At 38.1% G+C, this 21,951-nt stretch overlaps 1 protein-coding gene across 3 annotated transcripts in view; it reads right to left on the bottom strand.

Annotated features, from left to right (window-relative positions):
* The window catches only part of LOC121382056, a 116,827-nt gene that overhangs the window by 71,229 nt on the left and 23,647 nt on the right, over nt 1-21,951 (bottom strand). For 2 of the 3 annotated variants that reach the window (XM_041511533.1, XM_041511536.1), the window contains exon 2: nt 6,053-6,569. In XM_041511533.1, the coding sequence (XP_041367467.1) occupies nt 6,053-6,069 (17 nt within the window). In that variant the 5' untranslated portion in view covers nt 6,070-6,569. Of the gene's footprint in view, nt 1-6,052; nt 6,570-10,919; nt 11,042-21,951 lie in introns of those variants that run through there. The other variant, XM_041511534.1, reaches the window with a different exon arrangement.

Below are 21,951 nucleotides of genomic sequence, written 5' to 3'. Positions count from 1 at the left end.
ATTGAAACCCATGTTAAATTGCCCAAACGAAGATTGCCAATAGAATGGGTTCTCACTGGCACTAACAACATACACCATTGCGAACATACATTTTATAAGCATTTATTTTCACTCCAAAATTGAGAACATTTCTGTCTCAGTTGTTTGCTATATGACCATATCTAACTGTAGTACCGATCTGAACAGGTGGTTCATTAACCGATTCACTCCAGCTGTCTCTTGCGCTGTACACCCATGTCCCAAAAGGTCGATGTACAATATTACAAAATAACATGGGTAAAATACAGCCAGAAGGCTTACCATTAAACATACATATTGTTTTAATTCTTCATCATTTCCTAGAAGTGAATATGTGAACCATAACATGTGTCACAATTAGGAACTATAGAGGACGTGATGAATGAACTCTCACCCGCAAGTGATCTGTGTAGTGAGACCTTAGTAGTTAGTAGTTAGCCGTTAGTGAGAGAAATATCGGTGTAGTGGCCTTACACCTACCCATTGAGTCGTTAAAACTCGCTCTGGGTGGGAGCCGGTACCGGGCTGCGAACACAATACCTACCAGCCTTATATCCGATGGTGTAACCACGACACCACCGATGCCGGTACTATATTTTAGATTTGGTATATAATTATTTTAGATTTGGTATAATAATATTTGTACATTGTTCACCACAAGAAATGTCAACATTGTGATATGTCAATCGACTCAATGTAGTGAGTTGTATGTAGAAAATTACGTTTGACCTCTTTGTACTTACTATAAAGGTGGTCTTTTTTATTTATTTTTTATTTTGATAATACATGGTTACTGTTACTGTTTGTCAAAACGAGGAGTGCACTTGTTTTACTTCACTATGTCGTTATTGCAGAGTGAACGGGTTCTCGTTAGACAAACTGGTAGAAGTGCGTTAAACTGTTTCCCGTTTCCCGTTTCCGCCTACGGCCAGTGCAGGCTGACAGCCAGTCGATCGATAACCGTTTAGATGTAGTGATAATGAGAAACAGTGAACAATCCAAATTGCCTAAATTTATTTTTATTGTGGCAAAATGACTTGTTTGGATTAGCAGGAGACACATTAATTTTGTCGTGAGCTGTACAAGTAGGCAAAAATGGCAGCATTTTGGCGATTTCCATCAATCGTTGCTAGGCCTGTAGACGGAGTGGCGGGATCGCGTTGGGAGCGCATGACAAATTAGTGATTGAGAAATGAGCGAGGCTATCGAGACTAGTGACATCTGAATGACATTCCAGAGGCTTTAGGAAGAATCCAACACCAGTAGTGGCTTTTTTATCGCATTAGTCGACCGACAGGGGTTGAAATTAACACGATCTGACAATATTTGTTACAACTGGTTTAAGCTGGCGATGGCAAGGTGTGTTGGGAATCACTTAAGTGCAAACAGCAACTTCGGTGATTAATTCAACACTTCTGTAGACGACTATTAGCTCATCTGGAGAACTTTGAAATTCTACATTAACTATGTGCTGAATGTTAATTAAAACCCCCAATAAGGCCAGTATATAATATATACTGGTCATAGGTCAGCGCGCGTCGTTTTTGACCCTATGTGTCATCATGGTTTATTTTTGGGTGGGGGTTTTTTCTTCATATTTACCGTGGTAGCTTCAACAATGCCATGTATGCCAGAAATAATGCCGCACCAACTCGTCTAATAATAATGTACCACACCGTGATATTCTTTTGGGGGTAAAGTCGAAGTCATTAAAGTTGCTTTGCATATATGGAAAATGTGAAGGAAAGCATTTAGGGTACCAAGGCAAATGAGGGGACACCATAGCCAATGAGAGGACACCATGGCCAATGAAGGGACACCATGGCCAATGAAGGGACACCAAGGCAAATGAGGGGACACCGTGGCCAATGAGAGGACACCATGGCCAATGAGGGGACACCAAGACAAATGAGGGGACACCATGGTCAATGAGAGGACACCATGGCCAATTAGGAGGGACCAAGGCAAATGAGGAGGGTATAGATAGATAGACAGACAGACAGACAGATAGATAGATAGATAGATAGATAGACACACAGACAGATAGGTAGATAGATAGATAGACAGATAGGTAGATAGATAGACAGACAGACAGATAGGTAGATAGATAGACAGACAGATAGGTAGATAGATAGACAGACAGCTAGATAGATAGACAGACAGATAGCTAGATAGACAGACAGACAGACAGATAGCTAGATAGACAGACAGACATATAGTTAGATAGCTAGAATAGGTGTTTAAAGACACCCCCAGCACGAAAAATACATCGGCTATTGGGTGTTAAACTATGTTAAAGGTAAAACATTAAGTAATGATCGACATCAATATAAAAATGCAACTGCGTGCGTGCGTGCGTATGTGCGTGTGTGTGTGTGTGTTGAATCCATGTTTTTCAAAATAAAATTATTTTTTAAAATACCGCGTCGTCGTATCAAAGTTGGAACTAGATTAGAGATCGGCTATAATTTGTTTGGCCTAAACAGATATTCACAAACACTTTGCCCGTGTTCTTTATAGGTTGGGAAAGAAGGAAATGTTTATTTAACGAAGCACTCATCACATTTATTTACGGTTATATGGCGTCAGACATATGGTTAAGGAACACACAGATATTGAGAGAGAAAACCCGCTGTCGCCACTTCATGGGCTACTCTTTCCGATTAGCAGTAAGGGATCTTTTATGTGCACCATCCCACAGACAGGATAGCACATACCACAGCCTTTGATATACCAGTCTTGGTGCACTGGCTTTTATCATCATAGTTTGACACCCAATAGCCGATGTATTTTTCGTGCTGGGGTGTCGTTAAACATTCATTCATTCATTTGTTTTGGTCCACTGGCTGGAACGAGATATATTATAGGTTGGGATACGGTGATTAACAGTACACGTCTGAGGCTCAAGCGAGAAATGAATAATAAAGAGGTTTCGCATTCACATCATTTCCGTTACGGATACCGCTAGCTAGTCATATCGGTAACGGCTAATACTAATCGTTTAGCTAGTTTCACAGATCGGTAATGTTGACTGAACCAAATCTGATAAGTGGCCAATTTTAGCTTGAATGTGCGGAATCATGGCTGAATCTTTAACGAGAATCGACATAACACAATATACATGACGGCTATAAAGAGGGTGTGATACAGTAGTCGTAGTAGTAGTAGTATTGGTGGTGGTGGTGGTAGTAAAAGTAGTAGTAGTATTGGTGGTTGTGGTAGTAGTAGTAGTAGTAGTAGTATTGGTGGTGGTAGGGGTAGTAGGAGTGGAGGTGGTGATGGTAGTGGCAGTAGTAGTAGTACTGGTGCTGGTAATAGTGGTTTACAAATTTCAGTAATCAAGAACACGAAGAGTCTAGATTGTGTTGACAGCTTGTTCCGAATGTGCATGTAAAGCCCTATGACCTGACCTGACCTCAGATTGTTTTAAAGGGACTAACCCAAACTTGCTGCCATTGTAAAACGTACAGAGCCTTTTTGATGACTAAAATTACATATTCAAAATATTTTCCTTACAATACCACTGTCTGTATAAACAAGGTGTTTGTTGTCGACCTAATGTTTGTAGTAGCCTAAACTGGATTTTACCTTCCAATAACTTTATATACGTACGAAACAAATATATTATATATTACGAAATAAATTGAAAAATGAATGCTGCAAACATTAGCACACGGCCGTAGGCACATTGAATATACAGACGCTGGTATTCTAAACATGAAAATCTGTTTAATATGTAATTTTAGTCTCCAAAAAGGCTTTGTTAGCTGAAAACATCTGACAATGGCTGCAATCTCAGGACAGTCTCGTTAACGTTTCGGTGGAGAGGTCCAAGGAAACCAAACCAACTAACCACCAATAACTAACCGTTAACCCACTGACCTGGATAGACAGCCCAGGGTAGCTATAATATGGTGAGTTCCAAGGAACGAATGTTTGAATCCTAATTTGATTTAAGCAGGAAATCAAGTTAAAATCAAGGAAGGAATTTTACCCTCCACTGCACAGGCGTTTGTGACGAGAGTGTTGGCGATATAGGCCCGCGTGTTACCCAGTGACACTAATGTAACTCTGATTTCACACACACAGAGGCCGCGCAGATGATTGGTCACGTGCGTTGATTAAATCACCCCCTCTCTGACAGGTTAAGACGCACGTCCGTGCTTTTATTGCGGATTTAGACGTGGTGATCCGGCCGACGACGGCCGAGGAAAGCGCTCTGCTAAATTAAACTCTTTGTCGAGCTCCTTAGTTCCAGATCTCCCATCCTTTCACTCATTAACATTAGCACGCATTCTGTCTCCGCGGCACACGGAGCTGTTGGGAAGTTGCAAATGAGAAACTGATGGCGTAATGCGGAGCAAACGTATGGCTTTTGGAACACTTGTAACTAATAAGACAGTGGTGGTTTTGCAAGGTCTGCAAATACAACTGATGGTCTCAGAAGGTTTGTAAATAAGATAGTGATGGTTGTGGAAGAGTTCTGAATAGAACAGTGATGTTTTTGGAGGTTTGTAAATATGATAGTGATGATTGTTGAAGAGTTGTAAATAAAACAGTGATGGGTTTGTAAGGTTTGTAAATAAGATAGTGATGGTTGTGGAAGAATTGTAAATAAGAGCTATATACAGATAATGATGCTTTTGGAAGGTTTGTAAATAACACTGATGGTTTCAGAACACTTGTCAATAACATAGTTATGGTTGTGGAAGAGTTGTAAATAAAACAGTGATGGTTTTGGAAGGTTCGTAAATAAGATAGTGATGGTTGTGAAAGAATTGTAAATAAGAGTTATATACAGTTTGTAAATCAGATAATGATTGGCAAAGTTGATAATAAAACCGTGATGGATTTTGTAAATAAGATAGTGGTGATTGTGAGAGTGTTGTAAACAAGATAGTGATACTGTTTAAACAGTTGTAAATAAAATAATTATAGTTTTGAATGTTGAAAGGTTTATATGTAAGATAGTGTTGGATGGGTTGCAAATAAAACTGATGGTTTTGGAAGGTTTCTAAAGTTGTTATAGTGTTGGTTGTGTAAGAGTTGTAAATAAGATTGTGTAGTGTTTTAAACCGCTGTAAATAAGACAGTGACAGTTTTTAATGCTTTGGGGGTTTGTAAATAAGATAGTGGTAGTTGCTGAAAAGTTCTAAAAAGGATAGAGATATAATTTAAACAGTAAGATAATGATAGTTTCTAAAGAGTTGTACATACATCAAATTGATGGTTTTGGAAGAGTTAATAAGATAATGTTACTGTTGAAAAGAGTTGTAAAATAAATAGTCGTGATTTTGGAAGATTTGTAAATACGTTAGTGTTGGTTGTGGAAGAGTTGTAAATAAGATAGGTGTATTGTTTAAAGGAGTTGTAAATAAAACTGATGATTTTGGAAAAGTTGTTAATACGATATTGTTTAAAATAAGAGTTGTAAATAAGATAGTGCTAGTTTTGGAAGATTTGTAAATAATGATGGTTTTGGAACAGTTATTATAAGACAGTGAATGCGTCTTAAATGTTGTACACAAGATCCGGATGGTTGTCAAAAGGTTGTAATACGATACTGATGGTGTTTAAAGAACTGCTAATAAGATTGTGGTGGTCTGAGAAGAATTATAATAACGACAGTGTTGGTGTTTAAATACATGTAGTTGTAAATAAGACGTTTTCAAACAGTTGTAAATAGGATAATGTAGGTGTAAATGAGACAGTGCTGGTACTGTTTATAGGTTTGTAAATAGGATTGTAACGGTGTTTTAAAGAGTTGTAAATTACATCCTGATGTTTATAAAGAGTTGTAAATAAGACAGTAATAGTGTTATATTAGCTGTAAATAAGATAGACTTGATAGTAATTGTATTTGAAATGTCAATAAAATAGTGGTGGTGTTTAAAAAGAGTTATAAATGAGATAGTGATGGTGTTTAAGGGTTGTGATTGAACTTATTTTAATATACATATATGTATAAGCAGTACAATGACCATCACACACGCATCCCTGGCTGTCAGTACAAAATGTTACTATAAATATTTACCTGAAATTATTGAACATGTTCGTTGCCTGACGCACATCTTATGAAGTCTGCTGTTCACCCCATCAGGGCGGTCGCTGGACTCACAGCTAGAGTGTACTCCCCCTGGTATTCCGTCCTAACTCAGTCTGTATGACGTCACACAACGAATACACATAATCTAGTCGATATCACACAGGTGTAATAACAAATGTTATTCCCTTATTAAAGCAGTATATAGTCTTTGTTTTTCCATTATTCAGCCAGTATATAGCCTTCTTTTTTCAGTATTCAAATCGCGTGTAGCTTTCCTTTTTTCAGTATTCAAGCCGTATGTAACTTTCCTTTTTTCAGTATTCAAGCCGTATGCAGCTTTTCTTTTTGTCAGTATTCAAGCGGTATGTAGCTTTTCTTTTTTCAGTATTCAAGCGGTATGTAGCTTTTCTTTTTTCATTATGTACACAGTATGTAGCTTTTCTTTTTTCATTATTCAAGCAGTGTATATCCTTCCATTTTCCTTAAAATATTCTGGTTTGATAATCTGAAACAAATGATGCCATATAATTTATTTAAAATGCATGAAGTAACCAGTGAATAAACAGAAGCTAGCTGGTGCTAACGGTAGTACTGTTTGTAAAAGTAATACCGTTTTACACGACTGAAGCTAATCGTGTTTTTCATTAACAATATTAGTGTTATTGCTCAGTGTCACCAGATGTCTAGACTCCGCATAAATAGGATAGCTGCGGTTCCCATTGTGTTCATGTTTATGTAAGTTCAAGAATCTGATGAATGAAAATTTTTTGAATGTTTTTCATGATTATCCAGCCGTGGTTTAAACTTGAAAGCCGATGATGGTGATGGTGATGATTATGATAATGGTTGTGGTGATGATGATGATGGTGGTGGTGGTGGTGGTTATGATGATGATTGTGGTGGTGGTGGTGGTTGTTATGATGGTGGTGGTGGTGGTGGTGGTGATGATGATGAAAATGATGATGGTGGTGGTGGTAGTGGTCGTGATGATGATGATGGTGATGTCCTCTAACACGTTTTAATTTGTTTCGGAATTACGTTAACTACAATTTGTGTACGTGTACGCATCGCTATAAATAAACATACATGTACACATTGGGAATCCATAACAACATAATCTGAGCAATAGTAAACATGTGATCTACCAATAACGATCTACCAAAAACTTGATTTACAGAGTCCGAGTAATTGTACTTACGTGCCAATATCCACTATTATATAATACATACATTATCTCATATTTACCAATATTCCTATTTCACCTTGTTTCAAGTGCTAAGTTATGCTAATAATATCAATTTACTATTACAAATGTTATACATACCTGGAATTGATTTGATCAAATATTACTGTATGTTTATAATATAAACCATAAGCATGTGTAAAACAAAATAGAACAGTCCACAGTTACATTTAGATTCTCCGTCTTGCTTGACAAATATTCTTTGCCTAATTATTGACAAATATTAATTAATATTTTTATTAAGATGTACGGATTATCCAAGATATAATAATATTTTCCTAATAGAGGTAACCCAACATTGTATATAAAATTTAGATTTCATTTAGCTATACATTATATTCAAAATACAATGTGTTGTACAAATGTAACACCGAGTAAGTACAGTAATAGTAATTAATTTCTACAATATTATGTAAAAGTATCATACATGTATAATTCCCTTTTATAATTACTGTTTTGTAATAGGCGTCTGGATTGGTTGAAATGCTATCACGTGATCTAAAATACTAACGTTCATTCTTCCATGAACGTGAAACGAGGATTCCATCGTTTGTATTTTTATCCCAGTATCATCTGCACTGTGAGTGACCGTGACAATTCAGGCTTTAAACCACTCCTGTTTTGAACTGAGACACAAAATGTATATGACAGGACACAAAAACGAAGCTTCTATTAGAAGTTATAGCAGAGAATGCTCAACAAATCAACAAAGACATGAGCGCAGCTCAGTCACACTTAACAAAAACATAAAATCGACAACTTACACGCGAGAAAAAACATACGCCTTCGTGCACAATTGCGCGACCTGTCCTTTCCGAGAATTATATCACACAATCACAAACTTCCTCTGAAATACACACACACACACACACACACACACACAATAATACTGAAACCACTTTATCCCTTTCAAGTCAGTCTTCGCATTCACTTTTCACCAATTCAACTTTTGACAACTGCAATTTTAATATAGTTATTGATAAATCTTCTAAATAATTTGACGCTCTCCCTTATGTTAGTTCAAAATTCTTACTCTAACCGCTTTACAACAAATTTTCCATTTAAGTATATAGATCGTTCAATTCTTAATTAATTATCGTTTGATATTTTGGAGAAAAAAACACTGTTTGAGATATCAGTTGATGTTCGATGATAATAGTGATATTATTATTATTATTATTATTATTATTATTATTATACATTATTAGTATTATTATTATTATTATTATTATATTTTTATTTTTATTTTTATTAATGTTAACTTGAATGGTGATTGCTGAATCCAATATGTACACAGTAATTAGTGGGTACATGAATATAAAGACGCCTGCTGACCACAGGAGGGTGGACGGACCAGCAGCCAGTAGCAACATCATCTCATTCTGATAAATAACGTGTCGTGTCAGATATCATCATCACTGTTAGATATCGATTCACATTGTATATCAAAACATATTCCTCAACAGAAAACACAAACAACATTTTTCAACGTATAACTCGTTTTCATCTAACGGAAGTTAATACAAACGTCCATAAATGTGTCAGAGCCGGACGGCGAACTTCCCTCTACGTTGTTTATGACAGACACGCTTCCGTCTGCGTCGCCGATGACGGCGTGACGTCGGTAATTGAGTCCATTAGCCGTGTAAACATGCGCAGTCCGTGCATGCACGCGTCGCGCGTTCATTGCCAGTTCTGATCAAAGACACTGACTTCTTACGATCAGTACAATTCACATCGATTACTCTGTCCAGTAAGTCTTTGTAAAGTGAAAATCGCTGTTTCCTGACATATTTTTTTATTCTGCAGCGCGATGATGGTTTGCCTTGATAAGCATAAGGAGAAGAACGCTAAATCAAATGGAGAGATGCAGAGTTTAATGGTTCAAGTTAAAGCAGAAACTCGCAGCTTGTAGATCCATGCCCAGATAGTTTAGATAAAACTTAAAGGGACATTCCTTAATTTGCAGCAATTTTTAAGATGTTATCGACTAAGAGACATTTTAACGATTGTAATTACATATCGAAAATATTTGTCTGCATACAATATTAGTGGCTGTATATTAAACGTTTTTTCTGATAGTTTTAATGTTTGTACTAGGTTAAATTTTATTTTATTTCCTAAAATATATTTTTTTGGTATGTACGAAATTATTTGAAGACAAAATCCAGTTTGGGCTTCGTACAAATATTAAGACGATCAGAAACACATTGAATAATTTTATTAGTCGAAAACATCTTACAATGCAGCAACCTCAGGAATGTCCCTTTAAATGAGTACACGATTGCAAGACCTCTTAATAACATAACACCATTTTTTTATTTTCAAGACCAGCATTTAACGGTATTCGGTCTTAAATAGATCAGAATCCAACTGCACAAGAATGTCTTGATATATAACTCGCCCCACTGCTGTTAACTATGGTCAACCGTTAACAGATATATTGATCAACGAACTTTACAGCATTTATAATGAGACGAACAAGTCATGGCAAAAATAATTACAGTAGAATTTAGAGGTAGCATCAATAAAAGGCAGGATTTTTTTATTTGGTTTTGAGAGGGGTGGGGGGTCTGTGGGTCGGTTTTTGATGTGAGGTAGAGTTTATTTATTTTAGTTTGATGAATGAAATAATACTCTGAAAAATAAAATCAAGAAGAATTGAAATGATAACCAGGCTGAAATTAAATGGTAAGTGATGACACGACAAAATGATGTGCATCATAGCAGTATCTGTGAGTAAACTAGCTAATGTGGCAGCCGTTATCCTAGAGGCTATATTTATATATTGAGAAAGAGATAATCTAACCCAGGGAAATGCCACTGAAATGTTGGTGGGTTTGGGGTTGGTGTTTGTTGTTGCTGGTTTGTTTTTGTTTTTGTTTTGTTTTTGTTAGTTTTTGTTGTTGTTGTTATTGTTGGTTTGTTTTGGGGTTTTGTTGGGGGAGGGTTCTTTTTATAAAAAAATATATATATTAACGTTGGGGATTGACCAACAGGCGATGCCTGTATTAAGGTCTCCCTACATTTGACAATTACAAATTTTACATGGCAGACAAAATAATAAAATTGGTAAAAATAACACCACCACCAAAACAAACAAGAGACAGAGAGATAATTAGAGAGCATCATTTGTCACAAATTATCAAAGCGTTTGCTTGCAACTATCAACTGTTAAATCATTTTGAACACCTCAACATTTTATTGATCGTCGAAATTTGCGATTCCAAATAAATTGAAATTGTGTCATATGTGGTGACAGTGTGAGGTGAAGATGTCTGATACTTTTTGAAAATGGTTTCGCAGAAATACTTTCAGTAATTTCTATCAAGACAACAGTTCTCTGCACCGTCGTCTTTGCCGACAAACAGACGACACGAGAACAGAACAAAACATGTAAGACGCTTCAACAGATGACAGAAGAACAAACGCAGACAGACAGACAGACAGACGGGCAGGCAGAGACAGACATACAAAAATATACCACTCAAGAGATAACACATATTTGTCTAACAGCATTATAATACATTAAACAGGATTCACAATACAAATCGCTATAAGGATAATGTAGGCCTAATCGTCTGTCAAACAACGGGAAAAAATAAAGCAAACCTTGATAAAAGCTGTCGCATCTTTCGTTTACATAAAACTAGCTTTTGTTTAAGCCACATCTCCCTGTATCCGACACACACGTAATTCCGTCTAGAGAGCCCGACTGCCTGCCTGTGTCTGTGACTTGGTGGTGAACGATTCTACCACTGTACATGTCATGTTCAATATCCTTTGATCACACAGCGCGGCTCGGCTTCATCAGCCAGCTACACCGAGCAGCAACAGAAACGGAACCACCACGCTCAGTCGTATTGACGTTAATTCATGTGTCTCGTTAAAACTACTTTAGTACTACTACTCTTGCTGCTTCTGCTGTTGTTGCTACTACTGCTACTTCTAGTACTACTACTACTACTACTACTACTACTACTATTACTATTACTAAAATTACTACTACTTTTTCTTCTTCTTCTACTACTACTACTACTACAACTACTACTAGTTACTACTACTACTACTTCTTTTACTTCTTCTTCTACTTCTTCTATTACTACTACTACTACTACTACTATTATTATTATTACTACTACTAATACTACTACTAATACTACTACTACTACTACTACTACTACTACTACTACTACTACTACTACTACTACTACTACTAATAATAATAATAATAATAATAATAATAATAATAGCACTAATACTAATACTAATACTAATACCACTACCGCCATAAAGTCGTCGGAAGATGGTAGTAACCAATAGAGTAACTGTTTTATTTATTCACTTTTCAGACATGGCGAGAGGAGTGCAATATATAATCTGTAGAGATGAGCCATTAATGCCCCATGATCCTCACCCTGATTCCGACATCGATTATACTACTGTTAATACTACTAAAAAGTAGTGAGCAGTGTGTTGTGAAACATTTGCGGGCATCAAATAGACAATAACACCCGCAAATCTAAAAACTCCATATGGTTATGTCCATTGTAAAATGAATCGTTTTTCTACAGAACTAACTGTATATTTGGCGTTTCTTGAAAAAAAAATACCTGGCTACAATCTAACTGTAGACCCTTGAATCATCAACTTCACCTGTTCCAAATGCTAATGACGTCACTTTCTAATGACGTCATTAGCTTTCCGGGTGTTATTTCATTTTATCCCGAAAAAGGAATGTAATTAACCAATCACAATACAGAACACACTCCAGTCAGTTAACAATTGGAGGTAAGTGATCATTATGAGTAGAGTGTTATATAGAGGTGAGTAGTGTATATAGGTGAGTAGTATGTTGTATAAAGGTGAGTAGTGTGTTGTATAGAGGTGAGTGATCGTTATGAGTAGAGTGTTGTATAGAGGCGAGTAGTGTTGGATATAGGTTAGTAGTGTGTTGTATATATGTGAGTAGTGTGTTGTATAGAGGTGAGTGATCGTTATGAGTAGTGTGTTGTATATAGGCGAGTGACCATTATGAGTAGTGTGTTGTATATAGGTGAGTAGTGTCTTGTATAGAGGTGAGTGATCGCCATGAGCAGTGTGTTGTATATAGGTGAGTCGTGTGTTGTATAAATATGATCGTGATGCGCAGTGTGTTGTCTGTAGGAGTTTCTCCTTAAATGAAAGTTGTTCTGACTCTTGGTGATGCCTCGACCAGAAGCGGTCAGGCACTTTATAAGGGCCCTATGGGCAACCTAGGGAGACGCCACAGCATCGTAGAGGTCTAAAATTAACGAGCTACTCTCGATTCACTAATATCAAAACCTATATTAGCTCGGCCATTTACCTTTCGACCGACCGTTCAAAATTGCGCCAAATTCCCTCGATCAAAATTGCGCACCCTTTCCTCTTTGGCATTTAACTGCTGCATTCAAATTCCATAGCACCACCACCACCCCCACCCGCCTGCTACCGATTTGATCGGGCTGCTGGTGCTCCCTTGCACCTGCCAGTGCAGGCGGTCCATCCTCTCCCCTCCCCCCATCTTTCCTGTCGTGGACGGAGGAGCCGGCCAAGGCCGGCTCTTGTGCCCACGACAGGCGTGCGCTACAACAGCTGGTTCTGAATGTGCACGTAAAACCCTATGACATGACATGACATGACTCTAATCATGTTCCACACTGTAACACCTCGGTGTCTCCACATAAATGGCTTTGCCATTAGTAGCGGGGATTGGTAATTGCTTTACGGGCGTAGTGGAATAATCCTCATTGTCCTCAGTAGCAGACGGAAAGAAAAAGAATTCTGTTTTACCGACAACTCAGCATACTTTTAAAATACCGGTTGATTGGTGTTTTCAAACTTACTCTAGGGAATAAGAAAGGAAACTTAATAAAGCAGCATACGCTACTGTACGGGCTACTCATACTGAAAAAGCAAAAATAAATTTTATTGATATACTGCTCACAAGAAATAGGGAATATTGAAATATTTTTAACATTAGCATGTTATAATACTTACGATATTTAATTACCATTTATACACAGCGTAGCCAAGTTATTATGGATCACAAACATGTGATGTGACGTCTAAATTTAGCTATTTTGTTTACTGGCTTCGCGCTCGTATGAACAACGTGTTGTCACATATCATCTACAAAAGCATCAAATCTTGACCTTGCCTTGGCCAGCAATGTCCCCTGACCGTAGGCGCATATAATGCCTGTGGGATATCCTTGTCTATGGGATATCCTTGGCATGACACGGCAGGAAGAGTGGCATCTGGTTCCTGAAACAACTATAGGCCGCCTTAAAAGAACTATGCGACAAAGGTGTACTGTATTTATTGACTGTAGAGGAGTTTTGTGAGCAGTATACAAGCACGATGCCATATACATAATACATGTGCCACAGCTTTTCAGTCGAGCATGTCAGGTGAGCGCTCTACCACTGGGCTACACTCGCATAACCCCTCGGACACGCACGCATACAATCATTGACACACGCACACACACACACACACACACACACACACACACACACACATATATATATATATATATATATATATATATATATATATATATATATATATATATGTGTGTGTGTATATATGTATATATGTATACACACACACACACACAGAGACATAGGCACATACATACACACACACAATATACATACACAACACAACACACACACTCATACACACATCACAACACAACACAACACAACACACACATACGGACGAGTGTCTGTGTTAGGCGTACTCTACCAACAAGCTGAATACATTGCTGTCTGTTCTATACAGAATGGTGTTTGTATGACATGTGAGCAATCAGTGAATCGATCAAATAATTTAACGTGCACGTTCAGAACAAGCAACTGTTGTAGCACACGTCTCTATTGGGCGCTAGTTCAGACTTGCGCTAGCTCCTTCGCCCAAGAGGGGCGCTAACACACTCAAACCGGCAAGCACAAGGGAGCACAGGCAGCCGGATCCAAGAACTACAAGTTAAACGAGCACTCTACCACTGAACTAAATATCCGACTATTTACAGACGAGCATAACCACCAATCACGGCTGGTGGTTCATTCACTCCTTGTGATCCGAGAACCACGTGATTCGATACAACGTCACCTCTATTCAAGTCATATTTCATGCTTATTAATAATACTGACGGAAGTGATCGGGTCCAATTTTTATTGATTTACAATCATTTGGACGGACTATTTCAGTGTTGACAATTGAAGCGTGTCGTTCGGTGACTCTCCCTGGACCGTGCTCAATAGACTGCGACAGGGAAAAAACTGTGTTAAATCGATTAGTGATTTCTGGTAGTAAAAATAAAGTGTGGCGCTGCCCACGTAATCGATGTTCAGAACTCGGTACATCATATGACGCTACGAACATTCGGCATATATCTGTTTTCACGTGCATCGTGAAGGCGAACGATCGCGGTCGATCGCTAACCTGTTTTGGTTTTTTTGCAAACTAACAATAAACCTCAAATGCATTTCTTTTGGTATTCAGTGTATAATTCTACTTAGCATTTGAACAGTCAAAAGTGGGGTGTTATTTCACTGGGTTGTTTTGGGGGTTTGTATTACAAAGTATTAAAAACAGGGCCATAAAATTGTCTGTGATATGAAGAGAGATGAAAATAACTGAACATAACGATAATAAACGAGTTTATTAAAATTGTAGTTGTGTTAGCATTTTGCATTAGTAAATGATCTTACATTGTGGTGTGGTGAGATTGTGAATGTATTAAATCTGTAGTTGTGTTTTGTATTTTCCATTAATAAATGATCTTATAATATTGTGAAAGGGGTATTAAAATTGTAGTTGTGTTTTAATGTTCATTTAATAAATTATGTTATAATATGGCAAGACGAGATGAAGGAAATATTTTATTTAACGACGCACTCAACACATTTTATTTACGGTTATATGACGTCGGAAATATGGTTAAGGTCCACACAGATATTGAGAGACCCGCTGTCGTCACTTCATGTGCTACTCTATTTTGATTAGCAGCAAGGGCTCTTTTATATGCACCATCCCATAGACAGGATAGCACATACCACGGCCTTTGATGTACCAGTGCACTGGCTGGAGCGAGAAATAGCCCAAAGAGCCCACTGACAAGGATCGATCCAAAATCGACCGCGCATTAAGCAAGCGCTTTACCACTGGGCTACGTCTCGCCCCGGCAAGACGAGCTAGTCGGTTTATTAAAACTGTACTTGTGTTTGTATTTTGTATTAGTAAAGGACGTTATAGCATGGTTATGTGAGATTACTGCTTTAAACTCGGCTGTACTTCACATAATAAAAGCGGCGTTTCGTGCCGTCCGGCGGTGTCTTACGCTATAGTTAAATTACCGCTCGGTTCGTTGCTTTGTGATGATCATGTAATAGTTATGTGGATGGATGGATAAGTTCATCGATTGAGACTACTTGCTAATGGAGAGGTTCTACAGTGCTTAAAGAAGCTGTTAACAATGCACTGTGTTTGCGTATCAACCACATTGCCGTTTAACACATATATTACACTGAGTGGTGAATGAAGGACAAGGGGCGGTAATGGAGGTCCGGGCTGAAATGGTGGTAAGGTCGGCATGGAAGTCGTGTAGTTTCTGATTTAATGGTTGACTGAACAATCCGTTTATTTCTTGAACATAGACTACAAATGATATGCTGATGGAAAGAAACAAGTAAATACATGATATCGGAGACCAAATTTAGCTCACTACTAGAGTAGTTATGTCTGTATAAAATAAAGAGATGTCAGTAACGTGGTTAACTCTCTGCACAAGGTAGAGTGAAAATAATGCTTTGACAATATCATGAAGGTCGCCGTGAAGTGTTTCGAAATTAGGAATACTGCCACTATCCAAGACGATAGACGTTCAACTTCATATGTAGGACTGCCACCATCCAGGACGATAGACGTCAAGTCCATCTGTAAGAGGACTGCCACTATCCAGGACGATAGACTTCGAACTCCGTAATGTATTAGGACCGCCACTATCCAGGACGATAGACTTCAAACGCCATAATGTAGTAGGACCGCCACTATCCAGGACCATAGACTTCAAACGCCATAATGTATTAGGACCGCCACTATCCAGGACCATAGACTTCAAACGCCATAATATATTAGGACCATCCAGGACCATAGACTTCAAATGCCATAATGTATTAGGACCGCCACTATCCAGGACGATAGATTTTAACTCCATAATGTAGGAGGACTGCCACTATTCAGAACGATATACTTTGAACGCCATAATGTATTAGGACCACCACTATCCAGGACCATAGACTTCAAACGCCATAATGTATTAGGACCGCCACTATCCAGGACCATAGACTTTAAACTCCATAATGTAGGAGGACTGCCACTATCCAGAACGATAGACTTCGAACGCCATAATGTATTAGGACCGCCACTATCCAGGACGACGACTTCAAACTCCATAATGTAGGAGGACTGCCACTATCCATGACGATAAACTTTGAACTCCATAATTTTGGAGGACTGCCACTATCCTGGACGATATGCTCTCCCATCTCTCTGTAGGACTGCTACTATTCAGGGTAATTTAGGCTCTTCCAACTCCATATGTAGGAGGACTGCCACCACAAGACTGGCTACACAAATATAAATCTGAACAAGACAAGAGTTCACACCAAAGGTAAACAGTTGTATTGATATACACTCATGAATCACATTCCAAACAGAGATGATACCAGGTGTTCGCAGAAAGTGCGCATACCATATCTCATTGATAGCCCTCGCCATAAGCACAGACAATATTGGTGAAGCTTTTGTTTTTAAACGATGAGAATTATGTACACGATGTTCACCTAAATAAGGTCAGTGTCACAATTAGGTATATTTTCAAACATGATTGTATCAGTGGTGTGTTATATTGAGAACTTACTTCTACCTATCTACCACAGGACTTTTTGAAAGCCTCAAGGAGTCCTTGAATTATATGAAACAACTTCTGTGTTAGACGGGTATGACGTTGTTTGTATTCGGTATGCTCCGAGGTATTTCAGAAGTTGTAACATAGTGGGAATAGAATGATTATTACTCGACACAAAGGGTAAATTTACTAACTGTTGGAAAGGTGAAGTCATCGCTTTCGTCATACAGCTCAGGTTTGAAGCCAGTGTCGATTTCATCGATGTGTGCTATCGATTTGCAACCTTTGACATTTGTTTATTTTATTTCCAACTCTGATGGATAAATCAGTGGAAGGTAATCTAATATCCCGTTATTATTGAATGATCTACGGCCAAAAATGTAGTGGAAAGTGAAAATTAACTTTTTTAACAAGATTTATTTTGTTTTAGTTAACCAAATTACTTAAGATTGATGTGCTCAAGGAAACAAATTGCCAAGTACCGGGGCACAGGCAGTGACAGTTGTTATCAATGGCGAAGTCCACAATTCCACGTTTACCACGGGCTTTGGCGAGTGACAAATTGAAATTATTTCACGAGGGACATAAATTCGATAATAACCGGTAACTCGTTTGCTATTGTATTACTGTGGCTATTTGTTTTCTCTAAAATGTTTACTTTCGATATCCATACATATATATAGATATAATGTAAACCAATTTCAAGCTGTTCTAAGTATTGTTATAACTGTGTAGGCCTATGCTTATGTAATAATTAATTCGTATATGCTCAGACATTGTCGATTAACGATTGGCTGTCATACGAGTACGTCTCTTTCTGATTGGACCGGCCTCGGTGGCGTCGTGGTTAGGCCATCGGTCTACAGGCTGGTAGGTACTGGGTTCGGATCCCAGTCGAGGCATGTGATTTTTAATCCAGATACCGACTCCAAAACCTCAGTGAGTGCTCCGCAAGGCTCAATGGGTAGGTGTAAACCACTTGCACCGACCAGTGATCCATAACTGGTTCAACAAAGGTCATGGTTCGTGCTATCCTGCTTGTGGGAAGCGCAAATAAAAGATCCCTTGCTGCCTGTCGTAAAAGAGTAGCCTATGTGGCGACAGCGGGTATCCTCTAAAAAAAACCAGTGTCAGAATGACAATATGTTTGACGTCCAATAGCCGATGATAAGATAAAAAATCAATGTGCTCTAGTGGCGTCGTTAAATAAAACAAACTTTACTTTCTGATTGGCTGTTATTAGAGTAAAAGTCCTGAGTATCACTCATTCTGATTGGCTGTCTTAAAGGAATGCTTAAGCAAGTATTTTGGACTGGTATGTATATTCAAAGATATATAATGCGCATTATTGCTTAATATCAGCAAGTATAATCTTATATTTAATTAATAAAACGGTTAAATGTGATGGTTATTATATATAACGGGCGCAGCCATTTTGTACCATCCTAGTGGTTACGTAATACTTAATGTGTCACGTCAGACATTAGTCTTAAAACTGAAGAAACAAAACGTAGGCCTACCTGATTTTTGTTCTGTAATAATATCCATACCAGTAAGCCAGCAATAAGTATATATTATTTTTCAATACAAAATAAACCCCCATTGTCAAAGTGTTGAAATAACTGTATTATGTTTTGTCCATACATTAACCCACGTACTGAAATGATAATCGGAGTGTTTTCTTAGTTAATTGGTCTTTTCTTTCCGTGGCCTGTACCTGTGGTTTCTGATCGGCAGGTGTTAATTTTGGACGGTCACCAGTCAAGGTGTTTAGACACAAAACAAAATACGTGCCTGTTTTATGAAGATCACATGGTATTGTAGAATAACCGCACTACCACCCCTAAAATCGTAATGGACATTATCAGCTGTCCTGCTTTATTACTGTAAATAATTCTGTAAAACCCTCGATTAAGTAGACTTTCCCATCTAAAAGCACAAAACTGACCAATTATGTAGTCTCACAGAAAAGAATATAATCACTTAGTAATCGTTCCAACGTATCCTACCAATAGGCCTAATAATATGCTTTTTTCTTTGGATGTTTTAAAAGAGAAAAGTCTTATAACCTCATTTCGTTCTATTAATGCAAATTGAAATATATTTAGTTAAATAGTTTATTATATTATCAAGTCATTTATGTTGTTTTACAAGTCAGGTTGATAAAAGCGAAGCACCTTGTGATAAATGACTGCCTTTCTTTACACTGTGCATTCAGGAGTTGGTCGGAGCTGACGTCACTTCGCCCTAAGCTAGAATTTTCCGGACGCACCGAAAACAAAAGAAAATGACTGTCCCCAGTTAGCAGGAATAATCACGTTTTTTTTATTATCTCTAAAATTACGCAGGGTTTTTTTTCATTTCTTAAAGTGTTCGTATGTGTTGGTGGTCCGGGTATGCATGTTTCCAACATATAAGACTCATGTTTGAATTTACTCTCCCTTTAAGAGTACATCACCTTTCTGATTGGCTGGTATGACATTCCATAGGGAATAGTTTCTTCATTTCATTATGCATATATCAGGACATAAGAAGATCCAAAACATACACACTTACTCTCGCATCACAGAGCTAAACCGCGGCATACTCAGTCACCTTATTTGTAGCGAATTGGTCGCACCGTCCCAGGAAATCGTGTCGATACGTGCTGCTCATAACGTGTTCGCCCCACTGCCTGTCTCACAGTATTGTCACTGTAAAATAATCGTATTACGTATTCCTCATATGCCGTTCTGTAATGCCTTAGTTGTAATAAAGTTCTGTTCTATTCTGTTCTATTCTGTTCAGTTGCACACGCAATCTCTAGTTGTGAACACATCCAACTCTCTTTCCCAGGTGTCATACACGGAGTCATTTTCAACTTAGTTTGTTTTGTTTAATGACACCACTAGAGCACATTGATTAATTAATCGTCGGCTATTGGATGTCAAATATTTGGTAATTCAGATTTGTAGTCATCAGTAGAAACTCGCTACATGTGCGAGGGATCAGACAGACAAGACAGTACATATCACGGTATTTGACCATTTGTGTTGAAACGAGAAAATAACCTAATAGTTGAATGAATCCACCGAGGTGGTTCGACCCTGCGACGCAAGCACCTCGGGCGAGCGTTCAACAGACTGAGCCAAATCACACGCCTTTTCAACTGTAAGCAATAGTGTATTTCTGTCACTTGATCAAAAATAACATATACTCTTTCGTCATCATTAATTAAATTTCATAAACAATTCATACATACTGTACATCTGTTTGCCTTAGGCGTGTAATTATGATGGTGATCAAGTTTTCAAGACGTCGATGAATAAATATTGCTCTGCCTGTGTAACGTGGTAGAATACTAACCTCCAGTCACTTTTCTACGTAGAAAACTGACTCTTTTACCGTAGAAAAGTCAAAATACCACGTTACGTTGTTAGTTTGTAAACATTTAGCTGGACAATTGAATTCTATGGTCAGAAACTGAATATTACATTCGTGTCCATGACTGAATGAATGAATGAATGAATGTTTAACGACACCCCAGCACAAAAATACATATCGGCTATTGGGTGTCATGTCCATGACTGATGATGTTTAGAACACTCGTGTCGTAAATATCGCCTACCATGGATGCTCACATAATATGCGGAAGCGCGCCAAGTCACGTCATAACAAAGATGTCAGCGCCCACAGTGAAACTCGTAACTGATTTCAGGTTCAGGTTCAGCACGAAGCGTGTGCGGCAGCCGACTGGACACCAGCGCGGAGACATCCCCACGAGATGGAGTTTCGACCAAGTACAAAGATGGCGGTCGGCAGTGCAGACCAACAGAGGAGAAGCGATCAGAGCATCGGGACCTGTTAAAGTGGGCTTGCGTATTATATTACATATATCCCAGTACATTCATGACGTAATGCAAGCATATGTATAAGAAAAGAAAGACACAGGTAAACGTATTCACACACACACACACACCGGTTTAGGAATCGTCCGGGAGTTTGATGAACCACAAAGTCATTTAAGTTTATTGCAAGAAATAAAAGAAAAACTGCTGAATTGTATTTTTAGTCCAGTTTCACCACCTTTAGGGTCGGTGAACCAATAAACACTAACAAATGGTTTTGTGTATAACAGTTCCAAAAATAAACGAACAGTTTAATCTGTGTATAGTTGTAAAGTATCGACTCGTGAGCGACTATACGACTATGAGAAATGTGGTTTGCTGATGAAAAGGGAGGAAAATACGCGTCTGGGTGACGTATTTATGTGTCGGTGCACCAACATGCAGCTGAGACCTGATGTAGAGTGTGTTAAAGACAAACAGCCGTGAACAACGCCACTGATGAGGTCGTCTTTATGTTCTCATCCAGAACGAGAATCGCACTTTTATCATCATTGAATCCATGTGGATACTGAAACATTTTCAGTCATGGAATTGTGGAACAAAGATAAAATACCTGTAGTCTGGACCCCAGGTCGTATCCAGGATCAAGCGTGTGTGTAGGAATGTTTGCAGGATTGAGTTCTGGGCAGGAGTAATGATGTATAAGAGAACATGTGCTATACAATACACAATACAACTGGAATTCACTTTTGGCAGGAAGAATTTCGAATGTGGAAACCTGCCCTCTACATACGTGTTATATCTGTACTTCTCATATAACTGAAGGATGAGTAGTAAAAGTTCCGAATGTTGACTAGTTTTTGTATGTATGCATGTA

This window comes from Gigantopelta aegis, chromosome 9 (assembly GCF_016097555.1).
Source record: "Gigantopelta aegis isolate Gae_Host chromosome 9, Gae_host_genome, whole genome shotgun sequence".
Taxonomy (NCBI): domain Eukaryota; kingdom Metazoa; phylum Mollusca; class Gastropoda; order Neomphalida; family Peltospiridae; genus Gigantopelta; species Gigantopelta aegis.
The sequence above is the reverse complement of the archived record's forward strand: the minus strand, read 5'-3'. Positions and strand labels throughout refer to the sequence as shown.